At 41.5% G+C, this 21,203-nt stretch overlaps 3 protein-coding genes across 7 annotated transcripts in view; 2 read left to right on the forward strand and 1 right to left on the reverse strand.

Annotated features, from left to right (window-relative positions):
- LOC117139706 (transcription factor AP-2-epsilon) overlaps nucleotides 1-14,497 on the forward strand; it is a 14,808-nt gene extending 311 nt beyond the window's left edge. The window contains exons 1-8 of one of the 4 annotated variants that reach the window (XM_033302220.1): nucleotides 1-191; nucleotides 10,513-10,743; nucleotides 10,795-10,980; nucleotides 12,311-12,518; nucleotides 13,190-13,379; nucleotides 13,440-13,704; nucleotides 13,847-14,014; nucleotides 14,078-14,494. The exon at nucleotides 1-191 is cut by the window's left edge and continues 311 nt beyond it. In XM_033302220.1, the coding sequence (XP_033158111.1) occupies nucleotides 135-191; nucleotides 10,513-10,743; nucleotides 10,795-10,980; nucleotides 12,311-12,518; nucleotides 13,190-13,379; nucleotides 13,440-13,704; nucleotides 13,847-14,014; nucleotides 14,078-14,188 (1,416 nt within the window). In that variant the 5' untranslated portion in view covers nucleotides 1-134 and the 3' untranslated portion in view covers nucleotides 14,189-14,494. Of the gene's footprint in view, nucleotides 192-9,221; nucleotides 9,462-10,512; nucleotides 10,744-10,794; nucleotides 10,981-12,310; nucleotides 12,519-13,189; nucleotides 13,380-13,439; nucleotides 13,705-13,846; nucleotides 14,015-14,077 lie in introns of those variants that run through there. The other 3 variants (XM_033302222.1, XM_033302221.1, XM_033302223.1) reach the window with 3 other exon arrangements.
- Nucleotides 14,498-15,081: 584 nt separating this feature from the next.
- LOC117139705 (membrane-bound transcription factor site-1 protease) lies at nucleotides 15,082-18,652 on the reverse strand. The gene is made up of 6 exons (XM_033302219.1): nucleotides 18,417-18,652; nucleotides 17,673-18,212; nucleotides 16,762-17,614; nucleotides 15,954-16,693; nucleotides 15,339-15,897; nucleotides 15,082-15,284 (listed from the first exon to the last, which is right to left on the reverse strand). Exons 1-6 carry the CDS (start codon nucleotides 18,573-18,575, stop codon nucleotides 15,097-15,099), a joined length of 3,039 nt encoding a protein of 1,012 aa, XP_033158110.1. The 5' UTR covers nucleotides 18,576-18,652; the 3' UTR covers nucleotides 15,082-15,096.
- A 219-nt stretch (nucleotides 18,653-18,871) lies between these two features.
- Nucleotides 18,872-21,129, forward strand: LOC117140568. 2 transcript variants are annotated; one of them, XM_033303565.1, is made up of 6 exons: nucleotides 18,872-18,956; nucleotides 19,593-19,866; nucleotides 19,924-20,211; nucleotides 20,269-20,396; nucleotides 20,458-20,850; nucleotides 20,908-21,129. In XM_033303565.1, exons 2-6 carry the CDS (start codon nucleotides 19,607-19,609, stop codon nucleotides 21,051-21,053), a joined length of 1,215 nt encoding a protein of 404 aa, XP_033159456.1. In that variant the 5' UTR covers nucleotides 18,872-18,956; nucleotides 19,593-19,606; the 3' UTR covers nucleotides 21,054-21,129. The 2 variants fall into 2 exon arrangements, with proteins under 2 accessions (XP_033159456.1, XP_033159457.1); XM_033303566.1 differs by lacking the exon at nucleotides 18,872-18,956 and adding an exon at nucleotides 19,000-19,143.
- The last annotated feature ends 74 nt before the right edge of the window (nucleotides 21,130-21,203 follow it).

The raw sequence follows: 21,203 nt of genomic DNA on the forward strand, positions 1-21,203 counted from the left end.
CCAAAAATCGATTTTCAATAAATACTTACTTAGTGATCGTACCTGTTTTGCATCCCAACTGGCCCTGGCCCAAGTGTTCAAAAGAAAACCTATGCTCTCCAACTAGTTGATATCGCCGTCTAACTTGGATCAACATGCACATTCTACACCGCACCAACGACCATCAGTTCGAGGATCAGAAGTTCATGATGGTAAGCAGCGCGCCTTTTGCAGGATACTTCGATCGGAGGAGGGTCGGGTCTATCTATCCAAATTGTCTGTCAGCCGAAATCTGCCCAGGCTAATCCCCGAGTGCATCGGCGCAGCTTTAGCTACTCAAAATACTCAAAGATATTGAACCATCGAGTGCCCATGGGCCGACGAGCTTGATTGACACTGAAATTTCTTTGGGCACTTTGGGGCACGCAAGCCTTAAAACCATTGGCCAATTACGACCATTGGCCAGCGATCCGGACCGAGAGATCTGGGCCCGTGATTCACATTCGCACACAAGCTGATTACCATTCCGGGCCATTCTAGCAGCAAAATCAATGAGCAATTTACAGTAATGGGTTCTCCTGCGACTCCGTGTGGCACACTCTGCTCTGGGAATAATAAGTACATAAACTTCAACCTGATTGTGCCCACTCCAAGAGTCCGGGGATCACTCAAGTGCCCAAGAGGGTGTGGGGCCCCAAAAGCAGACTGCGATCACAGGCGCATGAAATTCTCTTGTAATTAGAGGTCTTAGACCTTGAACATGTATCTTCCAATTTAAATTGACTTTTTAGTCTTAAAATTCCAGGAGACTATTTAGTTTGATCAAAGTCAGGATCTGAAAGCTGAATATAAAGGGGTTTGTTTATGGTGTTTAGACATTAAAGAAGTCACCTAGTTTTATATGCTATCAGCATCAAGATGCATTGGACACAACTAGGTGACTTTCTAATCTAATGGACGTATTCGCATTTAGATTAGGTAATGTTCTATCAGTATCAAAGTATTAATTTTAGTTTCCTAGTATCCTGATTGATTTTTTTGGCCTGAAAACCGTTTACTACATGCTATGCTCTATTCAAATTTATAGGACGACAAGACTAAAGAATATCAAATATCATTGAGAACGCCTATTGGTCTATTAACTTGTAACTTATTTTATTTACTTGTTATTAAGAAACTTACTCTTAAAGGATGCTATGTTAGTTGCACTCATTTTTAATTTTATTCTGTTTTTAAGCTGGAAAATTTGGAATCGTTTCGTTTTTAAGACGGCAAAAGAAGCCGTCGGAAAGACGAACCTTAAAACTGTAGCTAGCATACAAATGTATATTTATGTGTATGAAGTCCACTATGTTTTTAGAGTAATAATTCTTAAAAAAAAACTATTTCATTAAATTTCAAATACAAATTTATCGTAAAATATTGTCAGTCTCACATCGTTTATACTATCTATAACTATAAATGTAAATCCAAGAGAGAAACCTTGTTGAGCTTACTATGTTATTTCGAATTGTACTTATCAGTGAAGGATTGTCCGATAAAAGACCCAAATTAAGCATTTTGGATTTTTCAAATATGTGCGTTATGGGGAACCGTATCTGAAAGTAAAAAAGGTCCTACATTTAGTGCAGACACGAATTCGAGGCAGCGAGCAAAAAGTGACGGCGGTGGGAGTGATCAGACGTCAGTGGTCAAAATTCAAATGCGGCTATGGAGGAATTCTTGAAATGCGTGGGTACACGCTCCCCCATTTAATTAGCGAAATTATATGGTGTTCTTGCTTCCAAGAACTTTTTCGATGCCCGATAAAAAAATAGGGCAATTTGCGGGGCAAGGGCCAAAGATCAAAACAAAAACACAGCGAAGAGGTAGACCAAAAGTCATCGCCCACAAAAATCCGAGTCCCGCCAGCAAAGTGGGCATGTCGAGTGTGTTGGCATTAGCTTTGGTTTTGGTTTTGGTTTTGGTTTGGCTGGTCCTGGTACTGGTCCTGGACCTGGACCTGTCCCTGGCACTCCGAAGGCTCCCAAATCAGGTAAGATCCCACTGGGACACTCGCGTGATGCGTTGCCAAAATAATTTATGAGATTGAAGCGCAACGCATCGTCAATTTGCGTGCGATCGCCGACTAAAAAAAGAATGCCATACAGACTGGCAGAAAAGTTCCCATAGCCCAGCCCCCAAATATCAAAAAGTATTCAGCATTGGGCTTATTTATTAGCCAAACTCCGTTTCATCCCAGAGGTTCGGTCTCAAAGCCTGATTGATGGCTTCCCTTATGATTTATTGAATAATTTCTTTATAATTTAGAATAATTGTTCCAATTTACAAAGTGCACTTCGTAGGATTGCGAACCATGTTGGTATGGTAGTTGTGCGCAGGGATAGGGATTGCATAAGGAATCGAATACGCCAGTAAACTTTCCCCTCTTGCAGATGCAGCAATACTATAGTCTTGATTAAAAGTAAATTATATAAATGGAACTAGAGGAAACTCGCAATAAGATGAATGAAACAATTTCGATAGGATCAGAGTGTAAGACCGATCCGTGTGCATATTTGCATACTCGCATATCATATTTATTATTTCGCCAGTGCGGGCGAGATAATTCCGAGTCCTTTGCATCCGCTGGAAGGCATTTCCGCTTCCACAGACATGCAGATACATCCTCGGAGGAAACTCGAATTGCATATGCACGCATCAAAATTGATTTCATTTGCGGAGAGGAAATTAAAAAGTCCAAACAAAACCAAATTGATTGGCAAGATAAATGTAAATGTTCATAACGTGGCCAAGATCCGCAGCACAATCCAGAATCAAGTGTCGGAACCTCGACGATGTGGACGGCGTGTGTTAGGCTCGTGGCAAACCAAAACCAAAACCAAAGCCGTGCAAAGCACCACATCCACATCCACATCCTCATCCGAAGCCAAAAGCCAAGGCAAGAGCGAAATCATCGGTTGGCCGACATGCGTTGCCCTTGCCTCCTTGCAGGCTGAATGTGGAGGATGGGGAGGCCAGACCTGCAGTTGGCTGCATCGAAAGCCGGCCCTTTGGACGCAGATTGCAAACGGACGAGCCGAGCTTAGCCCAGTCGAGCTCGAAAGAAGCTACACTGGGAAAATCATTGGGTTGTTGTGAGGAGCTCAAAAGGAGATCACAATGCCAGTGCATGTGGGGTTCTTGCAATCTTAGTTTCCAATATCTCTTGCTATCTTTAAACAAATAATAACTAACAAATACTATTAAAAGGCAATACATATAAATATATCGCATGGTCATATTTCAATTTGCAGATCGAAGTTAATTTATTCCATTGTATAACTTGTAGTCTCAGGTATGAGTACTATAAACGGAGATTTCAGTTACATGTCCTGTGATTTGCATACTACATAGTAGCCCACGAACAACACAACACACTCGACCTTTTCTCGCAGTGCACCTGCGTGGTCGCCAAGTGGGCACTGGCGGCTCGTCGTTCTTCTATTCGTCATCTGGACGCTAGAAGATGGGACGCAGCTTTTCGATTTTGGCCGAGCAGGCTCCGCAAATACCCAGCAGGTTTAATACATTTATGAATGGGTTTTACTACTTCATTAAGGGCTCCTCCGCTCCTCCGCGCATTTGGGGACCAAGGAGCTGGAGCTGGAGCTCGAGCCGGAGCAAGAGGCTGAGGATCCAGCCGAGCTCCAGCTCTGCGGATTGGAGCGCGTGCGCAGCCAGGAGGAGGAGGAGGAGGAGGAGGATGAGGAAGAGGAGCAGGGCAGGAGTACCTGCAAGAATCGTAATAAGCAGAAATCGATTATCGTCCGCTGAACATTTCCATTGTTGTTATGAATATTATATGCAGCGTTTGGAGCGAAGCTTCCTCTTAAATTCGTTTAATTTATAGCTCTTCCGACAGTTCCAACTTGCAGTTCCAATAAATGACAGCACCGGACGTCGAACGAGTGTGTAATCTAATTGGAAACGAGCGCGGCTTAGGGGCCCACTGTACCGCCGGTTCACGGATGGCCAGTGCCGACCGTATGTAAATTCGCGCCCGAAATGCGCAGAATGGATTCTTTATTTACTGACAATATTATGACAATGCCCGCATGAACTCGGCCTATTCTATGGCCGCGAGGCGGTCCTTACGCCACTCGATGTCTCCATATCCCCTGGCCACATCCCTCCAGAGTGCTGAGGTCCAGAGGGTTGCCCTCCTCCCCTTCCTGGAAGCCCACCATCATTCAACTTGACAGCGTAATTAAAAGGACTGGTCCACACGATGAAAGTGAGGAGTTTTATAAGATGTTAGGGCCTACTTGTTTTATATGTCGCAATATAATTGGTGGCATCCAAGACCCGACGACCAGGTAGTGGCCGAAAAAATGCGAACATCGAATCGCGCAGGCATGTTCTTTTCCTGGGCGGGCACTCTTCTGCCAGGCGGAATGATTTGGACCGGCAATTTCGGTAATAGCGGCATGCCGGGATCGAGGCCAACTCCTGTCCATTGCACTGCTACTGTATAAGTATCCAGAGTCATTACGTCATCGGCGAGGAATTCGGACGTGATTGCTCTTATGGAAGCCACGTGCTAATTTAATTATTATTTGCAAATACTTTCAAAGTGAGAGGGCCCTTGAACTCTTTCACCGCTCATTTTCGATTCTTAATTTGATTTACTTTTATTGATTGCTTGCTGGCTGAGTTTTTTTTAAGGAGATATATTCATCGTATTTTCCATAGTGGATTTGATTGTACAAGCGAGGATTTCCTTTAAGTTGTTTTAATTCACAAGTGCAATGCTTTTCTTATATGGATATATGGATATAAACACTAATTTCCAAAAGGGGCTGAAGTTGAGTTAGGACTAGTAAAATTTACGCTATACTTAATATAACAATATATTTCGATTTTCTATTTTATGGGTTAATAACAAAACAGGTTTTCATTTTAGGAAGTATCTTTTGTATATCTTGTTTTGGCTTCTTTTTCTAGAATCTGCAACACGATTTATCCGTTGTCGCTACTGTAATAGGCAGTAAAGTAACTATAAAAGTTTTAATACCAAATTTTTCTCTGACTTGTGCATGTGGAATTTCCAAATGGTTATTGCGATTCTTGCAACCAGACTCGATCCTTTAACAAGCATGTAAGACCAAAGAATATTTGTGGGCAGCTCTTACACAATTTATAAAAAAATTTATACAATTTCGAATAACTTTGCATTTGCTTTAATACATTAAATTATTTCGCTGTACGTTAAATCATACAGCGAGCACTTTCGTCAAATTTTCGGATGTTCAAAATTGTGTGTTTATTTTTATTATTACTGTAATTTGAATTTGTTCAAATGTACTGGAGGTATAGAGCCACCTATGGGTGGGTGGTCGTGACCTTTCCTGGTTCAGTTAGCGAAACATAGATGCCGCCCACTGCGTATACGGTTGTGTAAAATGCATGTAAAGTAGCAGAAATCCATGTATATCTGCAAGACACGCCCATGGATACTATAAATTCTGGATCTGAATAGCTCTTCGAATCACGTTAAGAGAAATATGCTTTTCTGCAAAGATATTCACCATTTTTTTTAATAGGCGCCGAACCTAGTTTATTTTGAAGGAGATGTTTTGGTAACTTGCAAAATAAGTTTTTGTATTGCTACTTACTTACTAACGGGAATCTCGTAAACTTTTACTTAAAACGCATTTGCTTAATAGCAAAATTGCAAATGGCAAACGGGGACAAAATTAAATCCAATGCACAAATAAAGTGTTAATGTTTAATGGAAGGTTTAAAACGTTTTGTACGGGATCTAAGCAATGCAATTTAAGAAGTGTTCGCAAACGAAAGGCCGGCCATTTATATATATATACTGCATATTTATTTAATTGTCATCTTTAAAAATGTGTGCCATTGATTTATGACAAAACTTTGGGGATGGGTAATTTTCCTCACTTCAAAAAATATAGTTTGATAATTTAAATTTGATAATTGTTTTGATCAATTTTACTTTAAGCCAATTAAACGGCTTAAAAAACATAGAAACTAACAGAGGCAACATAACATGGAAACATAACAGCAATAGTGAATTACAATTTTGAATAATATTTTAGATTAGCTAACAGTTTTGGCTAGTTTTGCAGACCTAAATATGTAAATAGAACCGTCGAACAAAACCATTTCTGTTTACAATTAAAATCATGCTTTTAAGTATCTTGTAATAGTAAAATCGCAAATAGTATTGCTATTTAAATGCAATTTTATGTTAGGGCCAATATAAATTATTTTGTATGTACCATGTTCGGACAATGCTTCGCCAATTCAAAGATTCTAAGAGTTTATATTTGATTCAAAAGGTCCGAAGAACAGGACTATCTCAAAAAATCTTTCAGAATCGCATTTTTACAATTTTTTTAATATTAATATATATATGTTTACCCATCTGTTACTGATATAATGGTAACATTGCGAATATAACTAGAAAGTAGGATGAGAATCGGCGTTTGAAAACGGATCCAATCCAGTAAGACAAGGGGTGGCAGGGGGGGACAGACCGGAATGAGACTGGACCCAACATCGTAATAGGCCAGTTAGAAAAGTGAACCCTGGTTCTGGAGTCAAAACTCTTTTAATGGCAATTGATCACTGGCAAGTGGATAACGTTTCATTAGAATATCGGGTGAAGTGCGCATTTATACACGGCGTGTGTGTGGATTGTGCGTACATATGTGAGCCGAGATCTGCGAGCCAGGCTTTGTGTGTTTTTTGTATGACCGTCGTTTGGAACAGAGCCCACTTGAGGTGAAACTATTTCGACCTGCTCAACAGCTTCCAACAGTCTACCTGTGCCTGTGCCAGCGCCTTTGCCTGTGCCCCCCAAACCAGATGGTCTCTGATCGCCGAGCAGCATTTGGAACCTTTATAATTTATTTATCTTTATCTTGAATTACGCCATGGGAGTATTGACCACCAGAGTAAGTCAGAAATTTCGGCACATTCATGTCTCGCAATGGCAGACAATGGCTAAGGTTCTGAAACTCATGTGATTGAAAACCAGAGTTTCCAATCGCACAATTAATAATGGAGAAAAAACCCATGGCAAAATAAATAAATAAATAGGAATACAAAAAATAGAAATAGCAGCGGCATAAAGAACTCTGCCAACTGGCAAAGGGTCAAAAGCATTGCCCGAAAGCCACGCATACCCACACCACTATCACTGAATTCCGAGCGGGCCAGCTCCGTTGACGGTATTGAGTGACGGCAAGAGCCGAGAATAAGCCGCGAGTATCCGAAGACGGATGAGCAGACAGCCGCGTATTAGCGGCTACCAAATATTAGGTAACATCGAGTTCAGTACATGTAAACAAACCAAGGGGGAATCTTCAAATCGGGGGCCATCAATGAGGGAGCACTTAAAGGAGCCGGAGGATTCTGCGGAGCTCCACTCCATAACCAATTTTCATCCAGAAATACCGTTTTAATTGATCGAAGAGCTAATACCCAGATTTGGCTTTGATTAGAGCCAAGCTCGGATTCTTCAGCGCAGAATGCGCGAAATCTGCGGGGTTTCGAAAAAGAAAACCACCGAGAACCCAGCCGCCGATAGACGAATATTCACGCAAAACAAAGGAGAACCGGTTTACCTGTGTTCCTAAATATTCTATTTGATGTTGGCAAATGACAAGATAATCCAAAGTAATCAATCAAAATTATTTTAATTTATTAAGCCACAATAAAGTCGTGCCCGATCCGCAATTGCCACGTTCTTGGCCCAGGCAGCGAAACAGCCAAAGACTCGCCAAAGAATGCTCCCTACCGAACTTAGGGTTTGAGCCCAACTATCAAGATTGGGTCATACTCTCTCGTATGTGGCTAAAGTGTATAACCACTAAGTTTACCTACCCGCTTTGCGATCCATAATTCGATAGGGAAACTGTAGTACTTCGGCAGACATTCCGCGAATATGGTTATTACCAAGTGAAGATTTGCAGAAACTGGTTTCTAGGGAGCTGTAAAGATACGATGATCATAGATGGATATTATCTGAACTTTTTAAAGTGATGCAGTATTCCATCTCCGCAAAGTTACATATTTGCTAGAACTGAATGAAAAAGGCGCTAACCTAGCTTATATCTACAATCTAAAATGAAAAAGTTGTCAAGAAGTTCTAATAAGTTGGTTAAAATAATACTTTCCCCGGCTTCTTCAATAAACAGTTTGAAACTTGCACACTTAACTTGCTATTATTAATAATAAAACCAATGGAACACCTCTGTTCCATTTTCCCTTGCCAAGCTCGACACAAGTCTGGTTTATGAAAACGAGCCAATGGTTATAGCTGCGAATGTCTAACTGAATCACCTATTATTCTATTATTCGGTCATCCACTAATAACTAATCCTCAGAGGTAAATAATTGAGCTGCGATTCGGATGTGCAAGCAATATGAATTAGTTGATTAAGGCGATGCGCAATGATTCAGGCGATGGGGAAGTAGAGCGCTTGGGCAGGGCCTTCCTTGTTTGGTCCACCTGGAGGAGTTCCTTATTTGGACCACAATGAAGGCCGATCCTCCGCGAGCCGTGGTCCGCCCGCCCAACACACTCTTGCACAATCGAATAAACATGTTCGATTTGTGAAAACCTCAACGTTTTGTGTCAAATTACTGTCATTCTTTTCCGCAATCCCCTGGCACAATGCTGAATTAAGTAGCAGGTAAATGAGAGCAGCTAGCCTAAGCAGGCAGTCGTATAAATAAAATTTGTTATGGAATGGCGCGCAGCGGGCAAATTCAGGGAATCAATAGCCGCAGTTATGGATACCTAATGGGCGTACCCCACCGGAGCGGCCTTATCGCGCGCATCTCCCATTGACACTGCATCCTGCGAGTCCTGGCAATTCAAAGGCGCGCGACTGGGCAGGATGTCAAATGGCTTGTGTGATACCATTCACTAAGCCGAGCTTCCGACCTCATTATGCGACTCCTTTATGCCGCACACATTTAAATGTGCTTTCGCCCACCACAAAGATCTCAAATCGGCGGCAATCTCTCCCTATAGCCACACAGCTCCGACCGACCCACCATCCATCCATCCATCCATTCGTCCATCCGTCCATCTATCCGACCTCTAACGGTAGCGACTGCGAAGCGAAGCCGCCGTCGCCGGCGAAAACCTTTTCGCCTTTTTGGCACACTGGCGAGCGACTAGTTCTCATTTCGCGTTCGTCGCTCGTAGACTGCTGATGCTGCCGTCGGTGCGGCAAAGTCGAAAAAAATTCGAGAAAGCGCGAATCGGATTTAGAATTTAGAATTTACCACTTGTGATTGTGATCCGCCGTGATATAGCGAAATAGTTCCGGAATATATCGACTTGCGCCCCAATACTGCCGGATAGCCCCATCGATATGTGTGCATAAGGTTTCGGCGGACTTAAATATGATAACATGACTTTAGCGTATGTGGATATGCCAGCTGTAATTCAGGTTCAGGTATATTTCGGACTTAGGAGCTCACTGGGATTAAGATTGATGAGATTGACAGTGTGTCGAATTTCGCGGCTGTTGAAGAACATGACCTCAGAAGACTTTCTGTGTTTCGGATCGGATATGGATGGTGCTTTCTTGAATGCTATATATCTGAACCTTACAATGAAAATATTGACCAAATATTGTGGTTTTGAAATTCAATTAAAAAATGAAATCAACTTTAATAGCATTACAAACCAAACTGACAATTTTTGGTCGAACTATCGAATTAATCATGCATCTAAAAATATCAGTGAATTATTGGTGCCCATGTCTGACAACTGGAATGTTGAATCTCATTAAAGCTATTTTCAAGTGATGTAAACGATCACCAGTAGCAGATCCAGAAAGCCACGTTCAAAGTACCTGCTTCATATTGCTTTTCGGTGTCTATTTAAGTTTTGATGCGAGGGAATCACCAATTCCTAATAAATATACAAGTGTTACAAAAACTGTGTTACCGACGGGTTTTTACTTTCAACCATATACTAAACTTGTCTTAAGAACCTGAGATACGCCCTCAAAGGAACGGGGTTCTGGTAGTCGTTTTGACCAATATGTACATACATACATATGCTATCTTGGGAAAATGATATCCTTCACGAATTGGAATTCACATTTTAATAGTCTGATACTGAGAGCCCTAATAATAATACTGAAGTGTGTTCCCATTGAGAGTGTTTACTATCAGTTTAACCGTCATATACACCGGCTTATCTGTATAATCCACCCCAAATCTTCGACGTTTATCTCCATAAACGTATCTTGAGAACCTCCAGTATTATATGCATATGGTTCTCGAAATGTGATCCCAATAATAATGTCTTACATCGCATTTTTGACAACTGGACAACCTCATCTGGGAAAATCTAAATCCTTCCCGACATTTATCCAAATCAGACTTACAATTGAACATTTGGTGACTGAACTTCTCTAGAAAACCACAAACCGTATATTTTACCCACAAAATGTTTTCGCAATTCGAGTAACCAACAATTCCGCTTGTCTTCCCCAGGAACGCCTCAGTGGACATGGGAGTCTAGGGCTGTCCAGCGGCAGTGCGGCGTACACAACGCATTCCGGCGGCCACACGGGTCGCAGCGGACCGGCCACGGGACACAGTGGGCACAGCAGCACCCATGGATCGGCGGCCACCATGCACCACCAGTCGCTGCAGTCCGACTTCCAGCCGCCGTACTTCCCGCCCCCCTTCCACCACTCCACCCAGAGTCCTCCCCAGCAACAGGTAAGCCACCACCTCCGCACGGCGCTCCTGATGATCCCAAGCGCTATCTAGATATCCGGCTACTTGCAGAACCATGGAGCCCTCGAGTACTTGGGCACGGATCCGTACGGCCAGCCCCTTTCCTCGCTTCACCACGCCCCACTGCACCACTACAACCAGCTGGCGGGACTGAGGTCCACGCAGGACCAACTGGGGATCCACAGGACCCACAGAGAGGCTGAGCTCCAGGGACATGTCGTAAGTAGTTTACTGAAAAGGATTTCGGTTTTTATTATCTACCCATTTATTTTTATATTAAATTGCTGTTTTAAAGTTGAGTTTTTTGGGATTAAGGGAAAAGGATTACGTTTGAAATTGTGGGCGTGGCAGTTTTTTGAGATTTTTGGGCATTTCCGGCATTTTATAGGCATTTACACTAGGAGATAGGATTTATTTACACGTTCTATCTCTTAAAATAAGACTTAAATAAAAAATAAAAAAAATTTCAAAATTACGTAATACCAACTATGTTTTACCTAAATTACAAAATTGAAAAGCAAGTTCACATTTTGGCTTTATAAATCTTTGAACTTAAGAGTTACATAACCGATACAACATAGATTAATCGATTTGAAAGTGTAATTTTCATATAAGCTTATTATACTCCACGATGTCCTTGAGTTAGGTTGAATATTTTACCCTTCCTATGCGCCGATTGCCGGCAAATTACAATAACTGCTAACAAGAAGGAAGGACTCAATCTTTTCATCCGTTTAAGAATTTGCGTCTTGTTCCACATTATTCTTGCATATTTTGCTACATTCTTGGCTTCGCAGGCCATGGAACATTCGGGGGTGGAAGCTGGCCCGCTCTGTGAAAGTTGTCGAAGTTATTTTGGAACGGATTCCATTCGAGTGCATTAAAAAAACATACTCGGGAAAATGTGAAAAATGTTCTTGGGATTTCGCAAGAAACTCTACCCAACAACGATGAAATTCCTAGCTCAGCCTTAGCCCGCCGAAGGGAGTCCTTCAGCACCGCCACCCTATCGCTCGTTCCCCCGCCAAGTGGTGCAGCGAAACGCAGCCTTGTGCCCCGAGAAGGCGTATCCTCGCAGGCTCTGTGCGCATCTGTCCGCCCAAAGGACTCTCACACACACGCGGCTCTGGCGAGAGCCTGTCAGTGTGTGTGTGTGTGCCAGTCAGTTGCCAGCCGGTCTGCATACATTAGCGGCAAGGACCTCGGATTGGCTATGCGGCGACTTCAACCCCTTGGCCAAGCCGAAGCCCCGATGTATTAATAATCACGCAATTATTGGCATCATTTCCACCATACCCTTGAAAACACTGAGCTGCAAGAATTACGTTTCCGCTTCAATGGAGGCACTGTGTGAGGCAAAGTTCTATGTATTATGGGTAGCCAAACTTTAGATTTTGCCCGATCTTACAAAACCTAACTGAACTAAACTAAAACTTTTACTATCAAACGATAAGGGTAATAAATAGTGAGCCACTCATCTAGTTGGCAGTTCATATCTCGCTTTGCGCATTGTTTGCAACGCGGAAATTAATTTTGAAAGCCTTTGCAGACCCAACTGTCACATGGATTTCCGTACACGGATAGGAGGAGCGATTACGGCAGTGCAATATCCGCGGGAGCTGCCCACGGAACGAGACTTGGCCACGAGCACGAGTCCCTGGCGCTGCACCAAGCCCTTCAAAACGCCGTCGATGATGTCCAAGCTCCTGCCCTCGACGACAATGTGGCGTTCATGTCAGACTTGCCGCTCATAAAGAGTAAGTTCTAGTTCCCTAGATATATAAACTATCATAAGAAACGGATTTGAAGGACCGACAAGCTCTTATTCCCACGCACCTTACGATTAGTTGTGATGCCCATTCATATTTTACATACCAACCCGAAAGCATCCCTTTGGGTAGTAATCCTAATTGGTCGTACCCAAGTACATCCATATGTATATGCTCATATTTTTTTTAGATCGCGGATTCAATTACTTTAACTTATTAACTTTATTATTGCCTGTTTAGATAGCTTTGTTCAATTAATTTTAAATATGTTTAGATACAAGTTCTATATATATATCACTGTATTTATATGGAAATGGTATCAAATATATATATTATTATTGTCGTATTCATGGCGAACTTGCAAGTTACATTCCACTCCATGTGGCGTTCGAGGCGGAACCTCGAACACGCCTAAATAACAATACGAGTACCTACCCCTGAAAACATCGAGTTTGTGTGCATTGTGAAACTTAATCTTGCGCTTCTAATTGGCAGGATTCGGGTAAAACGATGCCCACGTCCTGGTTTCACACTTGGCACCGTCGGAACAATAACAACAAAAGCCATAATAATATATTTTCCCTAGCAATGAACAATATGGTGTACTATACATGCTCATACTCATGGAGGCTAATTTTCGGTGGTACGTTTATTTGCAGGCATGAAAAGCGGAAAGGAAGCCGGGAACATTGGATCGGGTTCGCCCAGCGAGGTATTCTGTGCAGTTCCTGGTCGCCTCAGTCTCCTATCGAGCACCTCGAAATACAAGGTCACCATAGCCGAAGTACAGCGTCGCCTCTCGCCCCCCGAGTGCTTGAACGCCTCCCTGCTGGGCGGAGTGCTCCGAAGGTGGGTTCACATGGCATCCCCACCTGGTTGGGTCGTTAGCTAACCACTTTCGCGTTTCAGGGCCAAGAGCAAGAACGGAGGGCGCCTGCTGAGGGAGAAGCTGGAGAAGATCGGCCTCAATCTACCGGCCGGCAGACGGAAAGCGGCCAACGTCACCCTGCTGACATCCTTGGTGGAGGGGGAGGCAACGCACCTGGCCAAGGACTTTCACTTCGTGTGCGAAACCGAATTCCCCGCCAGGCAGCTGGCCGAGTACATCGTGCGCCACCAAACGGAGCCGCAGGACTCGTACCGTCGAAAAGAGCTCATTCTCCACTCCCAGCAGGTATATTTATATTTATAATGTATAAGTCTTCCACTAAACATAAGTTATATTGTATCAGTTCATTAAAATCGAATATATCTGTTAATATTCTTAAACAATTGATTAAAAAACTACACATATTAACTCCCTAAAAATATTCCAGATTACAAAAGAGCTTATGCAGATCCTGAGCCAAGATCGCACGACCCACTTCGGCACGAGATCACAGCATCTGCTGGAACCATCGATGCAGCGCCACTTGACGCACTTCTCCCTGATAACGCACGGATTCGGATCGCCCGCGATTATGGCTGTACTGCACGCTTTTCAGGTGGGGATTCGGTTGTAGGATTCTTGAAATGGCAGCCACTAAGTCCGAACTCTCTCATTGCAGACATTTTTAAACGAGTCATTAAACTACTTGGAAAAGCTGTACCCTTCGAACGGCGGAGGGATGGTGTCGTCGTCGTTGGACAAAAGTAAAATTGACAACGAAAAGAAATGATAGGCTATGTTGTATATTGCCACAGATTGAAGCAAGCCGTACTTTAAGATTAACTTTCCATACACTAGGTACAACATCAATAAAAATTATAAAATTCCTGTAAATTAATTTATTTAGTTAAGTGTAAATTATTGGACATTTTGTATATCTATAACTGTAATTTGAATGTACAATATTCAAATATATTAAATACGTATAATTTATTTAACTTAGAAAAATACATCGACTTTTTGTCAAAAGCACAAAGCTTTTTACAACTAATTCAAACAAAATCTTTACAAATACACTTATTTGTATGTAGAAACGATTGAAATGCTCTCATTTTTAATTTTTTAAGTAACTTACAATTTAAAGATTTTAAAATTATACAAATGAATAAAATGTGTTTTTAAAACTAAGCTCAATAAATCCGTTTTACATCCAATCCTTTACAGCAAATATAGGCATCTGGATAACTATGAAGTAAGTACAAGTAAGTAAAAGTAAAATAGGGAGATAGTCGATTTCCTCTACCCTTTATTCTGATTAAGGTGTGAGAGGGAGAAATTTCGAAATTAAATATTGAGTGCAATTAGCAAGAGAAACATTATTGAAAATTGTAGGTGTGACCTATGAAAAATAAACTACAAATCAAAACATAGTGTTTGTAGAATTTCCTAATCTCAACTTTCTAGAAAGATTTCCTGACCTTTCGACTTTCATACAGACAGACAGACGGACGAAAAGACGAACAAAGCCAGATCGATGTACTTTATTAATTCGGAAACGCTTACTTCCACCTAAAACACAATTTTTAATGAAAATGGTATAGCCTTATGTTAGTTTTATATATTCCCATTCCCTGAAAAACCCAGGAAAGATTCATTCGAAGAGTTTTAACAATACTTAAAAAAAATGGAATTATTTATTTACAAAATAAATCGACGCTTTAAAAATAAAACAAATAATATTATAACAATTAGGCTCAATATAATTAAGAATATAATTGGAGTCATTAAACTATCAGCGGATTGCATTCCTGTTAAATAATCATTGTTTTGCAATAGTTTTGTGATCTCCTCGTCCAATAAATTTTTCATTACATTTATCTCGTTTTCTGAAATAAACTGAAATATGAGACTGTGTAGTTGAACTAAATGATTATAAATACCTTCATTTTCCAGTGTAGCTACGTCTAATATAGAAGATTTTCTTTGCTCAACGTTATTTCGCTTCGTCGGTGCAAGCCACTCAAATTGTTCACAATTGTTGTCCTGTGAATAAGATTTTAAAATACTTCGCGATATCCTAAGGGGTAATGGTGCTCTCTCTAATTTGTGAAATTCAGATATACGATTTAGATTCTGCAATAAACTAGATTTGTGCGAGTTTATTGCGAAATCTAAAAACGTTATTAGCAGCCAGTAGCAAGCCTTCTCCAGATGCGTGGAGTCGAGGCAGTTGGAGTCCCCATATACGGCAATACGTCCTTCGTTCTTAGTTTCATGATTATTGCTTTTCGCAAAACTGATACTTCGCTCCTTCTTTCGTAGTAGCAAAACCCGGTTCTTAAATGTGGAGTAATCTGTGGGTATAGCGTCTGCCAAATTGCTTTCCGCATTGCCAATGATTTCCTCGTTGCTTTGAATACTGTACGCCTTGGTTTGGAACATACCAAAAATAGGTACATCTACTTTGGCCGCCTTGCTGGGTGTTTTAGGATTTATAATCTGGAAAAAGCAAAGTTGTATTCTGTGGAAATTAAAAAGGGTTATATTAAATTTACCGAAAGTCCTTGGTCATTCAGTTTTGTTCCCACTAAAATATCTCCTGGATTCATTGGAAACTTAATAATTGTGGCTCCACTAGCATAGTACATCGAATGGTCGCCCAGTTTGAAATGTCCCTCTCCGACAAAATCGCCAAAAGCAATTCCAAATGGCTTCAACAAATCATTCAAGGCTGGAATATTGGCGCCACCGGTGTCGGGTGTCCACCATTGTCGGGTGTTCTCGTCAAAGAATTTAATTTTTTTCATCACAGTGGTGTTATACCAGTCTCCGAATACGACGACATTCAAGCCTCTTTTATACACGTTTTCCTGTAAAGCGTTTATTTCCTCGTCTGCAAACCCTCTCTCAGGGTCAACAATCAATAACGCGCCATAATCCGAGGCGTTGAAGCAGGTGAAGGGTTCTCGCAATACATCAATGTAGTAGCCTACATTTCGTAAATGTGTATACATGTCCTTAAAGTTTGTGTGTATATGGTCTGCCCTCCAGTCCAGAGGATCTAGTTTAACTTTGAGATCATCTCGTGGAATATATCGCGGTGGATACCTTAGGCTGTGGTACTGGTCCCATAAAATCCGCTTGTTTCTTGGCGGTTTTGGAGTTACCTTTATTGTTAAAGGAAAGTCGACTTCTGTAACATAAGTTTCGTTGGTGGACTGTTTAAAGCTTTCCACAACTAAGGTGATACTTCCTTTACAAACACCTTCAAAGTTATCTCCTTCCTTTTTGACAGCTAAAAAACAAAAAATGTTCGGTATAGAATAGCTAAGCTAACTTAACCTTTGCGATTTTCATACTCACCAATATAAACTGACATCCATCCGGTCCACGGCCAAACGATAGGCGAAACTTGTGTGGATACTTGAAGAAACTGACCTTGGTTTTCAATATCGGGAATCCATTTAGGGATGCCAACTATCTGACTTGTGACAGAGATACCATTGAGTATGGTTACGTTTGCAATGGCCACGGAGCTTCCATAGTACAGCGGTTGGGAGCTATATGGCCACATATAGTTTTGGGTGAAGTCAAGGTATGCCGGAATAAGAGTTATCTTTGGTTTGTATGACAGCAATAGCTGCATACTCTTCAGCAAATTCAGTTTTCCAGCTCCCTGCTCAAACATGTTATAATGCGGCAGTTTCTCGGCACCTTCAATGAGAACCTGCTTAAGAGATGCTGGGTTTATGAAGTCGATTTTCTGAAATGCACCGCTTATAAGCAGTGCAGCAGCCCCTGCAACAACTGGAGAGGAAACGGATGTTCCAGAGAGTCGTCTGCAGCCCTTACGCACATCACTGCCTTCCACTTGACTTCCGTACGTGACAATATCGAGTCCCATGCGTCCGTAGCCCATGGGAAGTTCCCATGTGGTCATTCCTCTTGAACTAAACTTGGCGATTTTATCATCAAACTGAATACCACCGACGCCAACTACATCGCTCTGATCGCCAGGATTGTTTAGCGTGCCGTACAGAGGACCATCATTTCCCGCCGCCGATATCATTATGACATTATTAGCCGATAGTTCTAACACCTTTTCAACGAACGGCGAGTCCATAAAGTCGGGACCACCAATGCTAAGGTTGAGAATGTTTATCTTCCTATATATCGCGTAGTTGAATGCATCCAGGAACCAGGAAGTGTAAGATACCTATCGAGGGAGGGTTAATTAGATTGGCTTAGTTAATTTCAGTTCTACGTTAGCTTACTTGGGAGTTCGTAAAAACTTTAAATATGTAGAGATCGGCGTCGGGAGCAAAGCCGAGGCATTCCCTGGAGGAAGCGATTACCCCGGCGACGAAGGTGCCATGACTGACTCTGTCGTCAAGCGACTTTTCATTCGTCCAGTTCGTTCGTTCCTTTACATTTCGAAAGTGTGGATGGTTTTTAGTTAGGCCAGTGTCGAAAATGGCCACTTTGACTCCCTTGCCTGTGATTCCCAGCTTCCAAAGGATGTTGGCGTGGAGTACGGAGCACACTTGTCGGTGCCGATCGTTGTTTAAGTTTCTGTTCCTTAGCACTCCTTGGGGATGGCGGTGAACATACGTAAGGTTGCTATAGGAGTCATAGTTTAGGATCCGTCGCACGCTTCGCTGGGGAACTACTGCCTTTACTGAGGGGTGAGTTAGAAGCCTTTCTATTATAAACGCTGAAGATGATTCATTATCGTCGAAAACTCGCAAGACATCAAAATCACTTGGATATTGCCAAGCCACATTTAGACGAGGAACAATTTCCCAGTTTGTTACCTAAAAATGAAAAAGGATATAAAAGTGCTTGTGAAAAGTATTTAAAACTCTCAAAAGGGACTTTTCTGACTGAAAAGATGCGTTTGAGTCTTTCAATAGAAGCAGTATTTTTGAAATTCATATTTGTCAGGCTTAATCCGTTTAAAGGTAAACAGAAGAATATACATTTAAGGAATAAATATAACCATTTAAATACAAACTTACGTTTGAACCAAGAAGTTTTGCTGCGATGTAGGATTCTCGTACCGGAGCAAGGTATTTGGAATGGAAGTGAACGATGAACTCATTTGGAACAACGGCTGTTTTAAAGGCGTCAAGGCTGCAAATTGCGCTTATTATAAATAAGAAAGTAAACACATTCATTTAACTTTGCGAAAGGAATAATTTTAATAAAAAGTTCAACAGGCTTCGTCTTTGAAGAAAAATAAATAAACAAACGACAATCAGCTGTTAGCATGAACGAAAACGTTTATAAGAAAAATACCATGAAATTCGGAAATGGGAGATACTAACCAGTAAACGTGTAAAAAATAAGATTCATTTCAAAAACTACTATTTTTACCCCATAGAATAATAATGCAACAACATTCAGTTACTTTTAACACTGTTAATAACTGTTTATGTTAGTTTAGTTCAAACATGATTTGTACGTTTGGGGTATCAGTGATGTTTATTTCACATTCTTCCACATTGAAGTTCTGGTCACACTGCGTCTCGTCCGGCAAAGTTTTTAGCCAAGTTTAAGTAAGATATGAAAAACTAATTTAAATAGATCAGGAACTACGAGCCAGCGAGTTTCTGCATTTCAACAATCAGTGATTTCTAATTCCTTTGCGAAAGAAATGCGAATACGTAACTGGGGCGTAGTAGTAGGTTACACCTTAGAAAAAAGTACTGCAATTCGGTTATACAAAAAGCGGCATTTTCACAGGTACCGAAAACACAAAGAATAGGCGCCAAATTTGCCGAATTTTCTATTTTTTAGGGCAGTTCAATTCAAGTTGTACAGTCAATTCACTTGCCATTTGTCTTCGGGAATTTTATTCAGGTGTCCAACACCATAAAACTACCCACCACTTCTTATTCAAATTTTTAATTGCATTTGAAAACTATATTCGCCTACGGATACCTGCTAACCAATATTCCAATACTACAAATAACTTGCATGAGAACCCCACATAAGAACTGATAACACCAGCGAAGCAATATAATCATCGGCTAGCTGCCAGCTCGATTTACCACATACTAACAAGTTAATCAAACAGAAGCATTTAATTAAAAGATCTAAATATGAAATTTCAAGAGTTATCAACAACGAGTTATATTAAGAAAACTTGTCGAAAGGTTTCATAAATAAATTTGCATATTCCTCAATCGCAGATTAAGGCCCTAACATGGAGGAGCTGTGCAACAATTCCGGACACTCGGCTACTTCCAGCAGTGGGAGCAACTCGTCGATATCGGCCAAAACCGCACTGAGTGAATGCTCTGCCGCTTGGATAAATTACTTGAGCGCTTTGAACAACCTCTGTACTGCCGGCTCCAAATTGGCGCATTCTATTGCAGTTTTGGAACAGTGGTCGTTGAGCGAAAAGCCGTTGTTCAATAATTATACAACGACTTATTTAACCAATTCATGGAACGACTTGGCTAGGTAAGGCAATTGACCTATTTACACATAGTAATACTTAAAGATATTTGTCTACACTAGAGCAACAACAGTGGCCACAGGAACAGTCAAGACCCACATGCTGGCCTTACTGCAGGACTTCGTCACCATGTCATCCTTGGATCAGACCTCCAGTACCGACTTGGATCAAAAGCGGTTCAGGGAGCACAACGAACTGATTGTGTTAGAGAATGCACAGGCTGTAATCAACATTCAGCACCAGTTCTGTGCAGCCAGCTACGATGCCTTTTCGTCCCTGACTTGCTGCTTTGTTTGCCAATCGCCAGTTGGATTTCCACATGAACAGGACTGCAGTGTTATGAAGCAGCGGTACATCACGATTAACTATCCATTTTGAACTTAAAAATTAATTTTCATTTTTGAAAGCACTCAATACGACCAACGATCTCAAACACCTTCGCCCAATTTATGTGGGCCGAGTACAAAGATGGATTCCTCCAGGGGAAACTCATTAACTGATCAACGCCCAATTGCCACTGGAATTTCAGAAACAGGTTGCTTTAGTTATTTGAACCTTCATATCCTTATATAAAAAGACATTTTGTTCCACTTAAGCCGACCAGCCCAGAGGTCCCTCGCCTCAACTGAACTTTTGCGATGCCAATCCTATGCAGGCCATTTTCGAGCACACACGCGGTCCCTTGCCAAACCCCGGCCAATTGCTGTCCATGAAGATTCCATTTCACCGGAACGTCAAGTCGTCCTTAAGTTTTCCATTATTTCCCCTGAACGGTCAGCGTCGATGGTCAGAAGCAGCTGCTGCCGAGGTGATCGATGGCATCTCCACGGATCCCGAAAGCCAGATGAGAAGGTGGTCAATGCCATGGGAAGCATCTAAGACTGATAGGAACACTGTCACATGGAACCAAACCAGGATAATGCCAATGAACACTTTGAAAACCTCTTGCTACAAGATGTCTAGCTCAGAACGATATACTTCCCACTCCGGTATTCCCTCGAATCATTCTAATTTTATTTTACAATTCTAAAATCTATTTTCTGCAGATGGAAACTGGCCCCTAGCTTCAACCAGTCAAGATGGGCTGTTAGAAGCTATTCAACTATTATCCATCAAACCCACCACCGTCCCACAAATGAGTCCTCAGCCCTCAATTCTGTCGACTTCTCCGGATGGTGCTCCACTTGACTAAATTTCATCTAAGCTGAAACGAACATAGAAATAATTATCAAGCATATTATACATTAAAATAATCTCAATCACACGAATACTTGCTTTATTTTCTGGTTGTTTATAGAGGTTACGTCACGACGTGGGATTTAAAACACACCACTTGGGGCCA

Source organism: Drosophila mauritiana, chromosome 3L (genome assembly GCF_004382145.1).
Source record: "Drosophila mauritiana strain mau12 chromosome 3L, ASM438214v1, whole genome shotgun sequence".
NCBI lineage: Eukaryota > Metazoa > Arthropoda > Insecta > Diptera > Drosophilidae > Drosophila > Drosophila mauritiana.

What these genes read in the sequence shown, in the direction of transcription:
- LOC117140568 (XM_033303565.1), top strand. Translation starts at nt 19,607, where the DNA reads ATGGAGGAGCTGTGCAACAATTCCGGACACTCGGCTACTTCCAGCAGT. An exon ending in TCATGGAACGACTTGGCTAG is followed by an intron (nt 19,867 to 19,923) that starts GTAAGGCAATTG and finishes TGTCTACACTAG; the next exon opens with AGCAACAACAGTGGCCACAG. An exon ending in TGCAGTGTTATGAAGCAGCG is followed by an intron (nt 20,212 to 20,268) that starts GTACATCACGAT and finishes CATTTTTGAAAG; the next exon opens with CACTCAATACGACCAACGAT.
- LOC117139705 (XM_033302219.1), bottom strand. Translation starts at nt 18,575, where the DNA reads ATGAATGTGTTTACTTTCTTATTTATAATAAGCGCAATTTGCAGCCTT. An exon ending in CAAAACTTCTTGGTTCAAAC is followed by an intron (nt 18,213 to 18,416) that starts GTAAGTTTGTAT and finishes TTTCATTTTTAG; the next exon opens with GTAACAAACTGGGAAATTGT. An exon ending in TGAATGACCAAGGACTTTCG is followed by an intron (nt 15,898 to 15,953) that starts GTAAATTTAATA and finishes TGCTTTTTCCAG; the next exon opens with ATTATAAATCCTAAAACACC.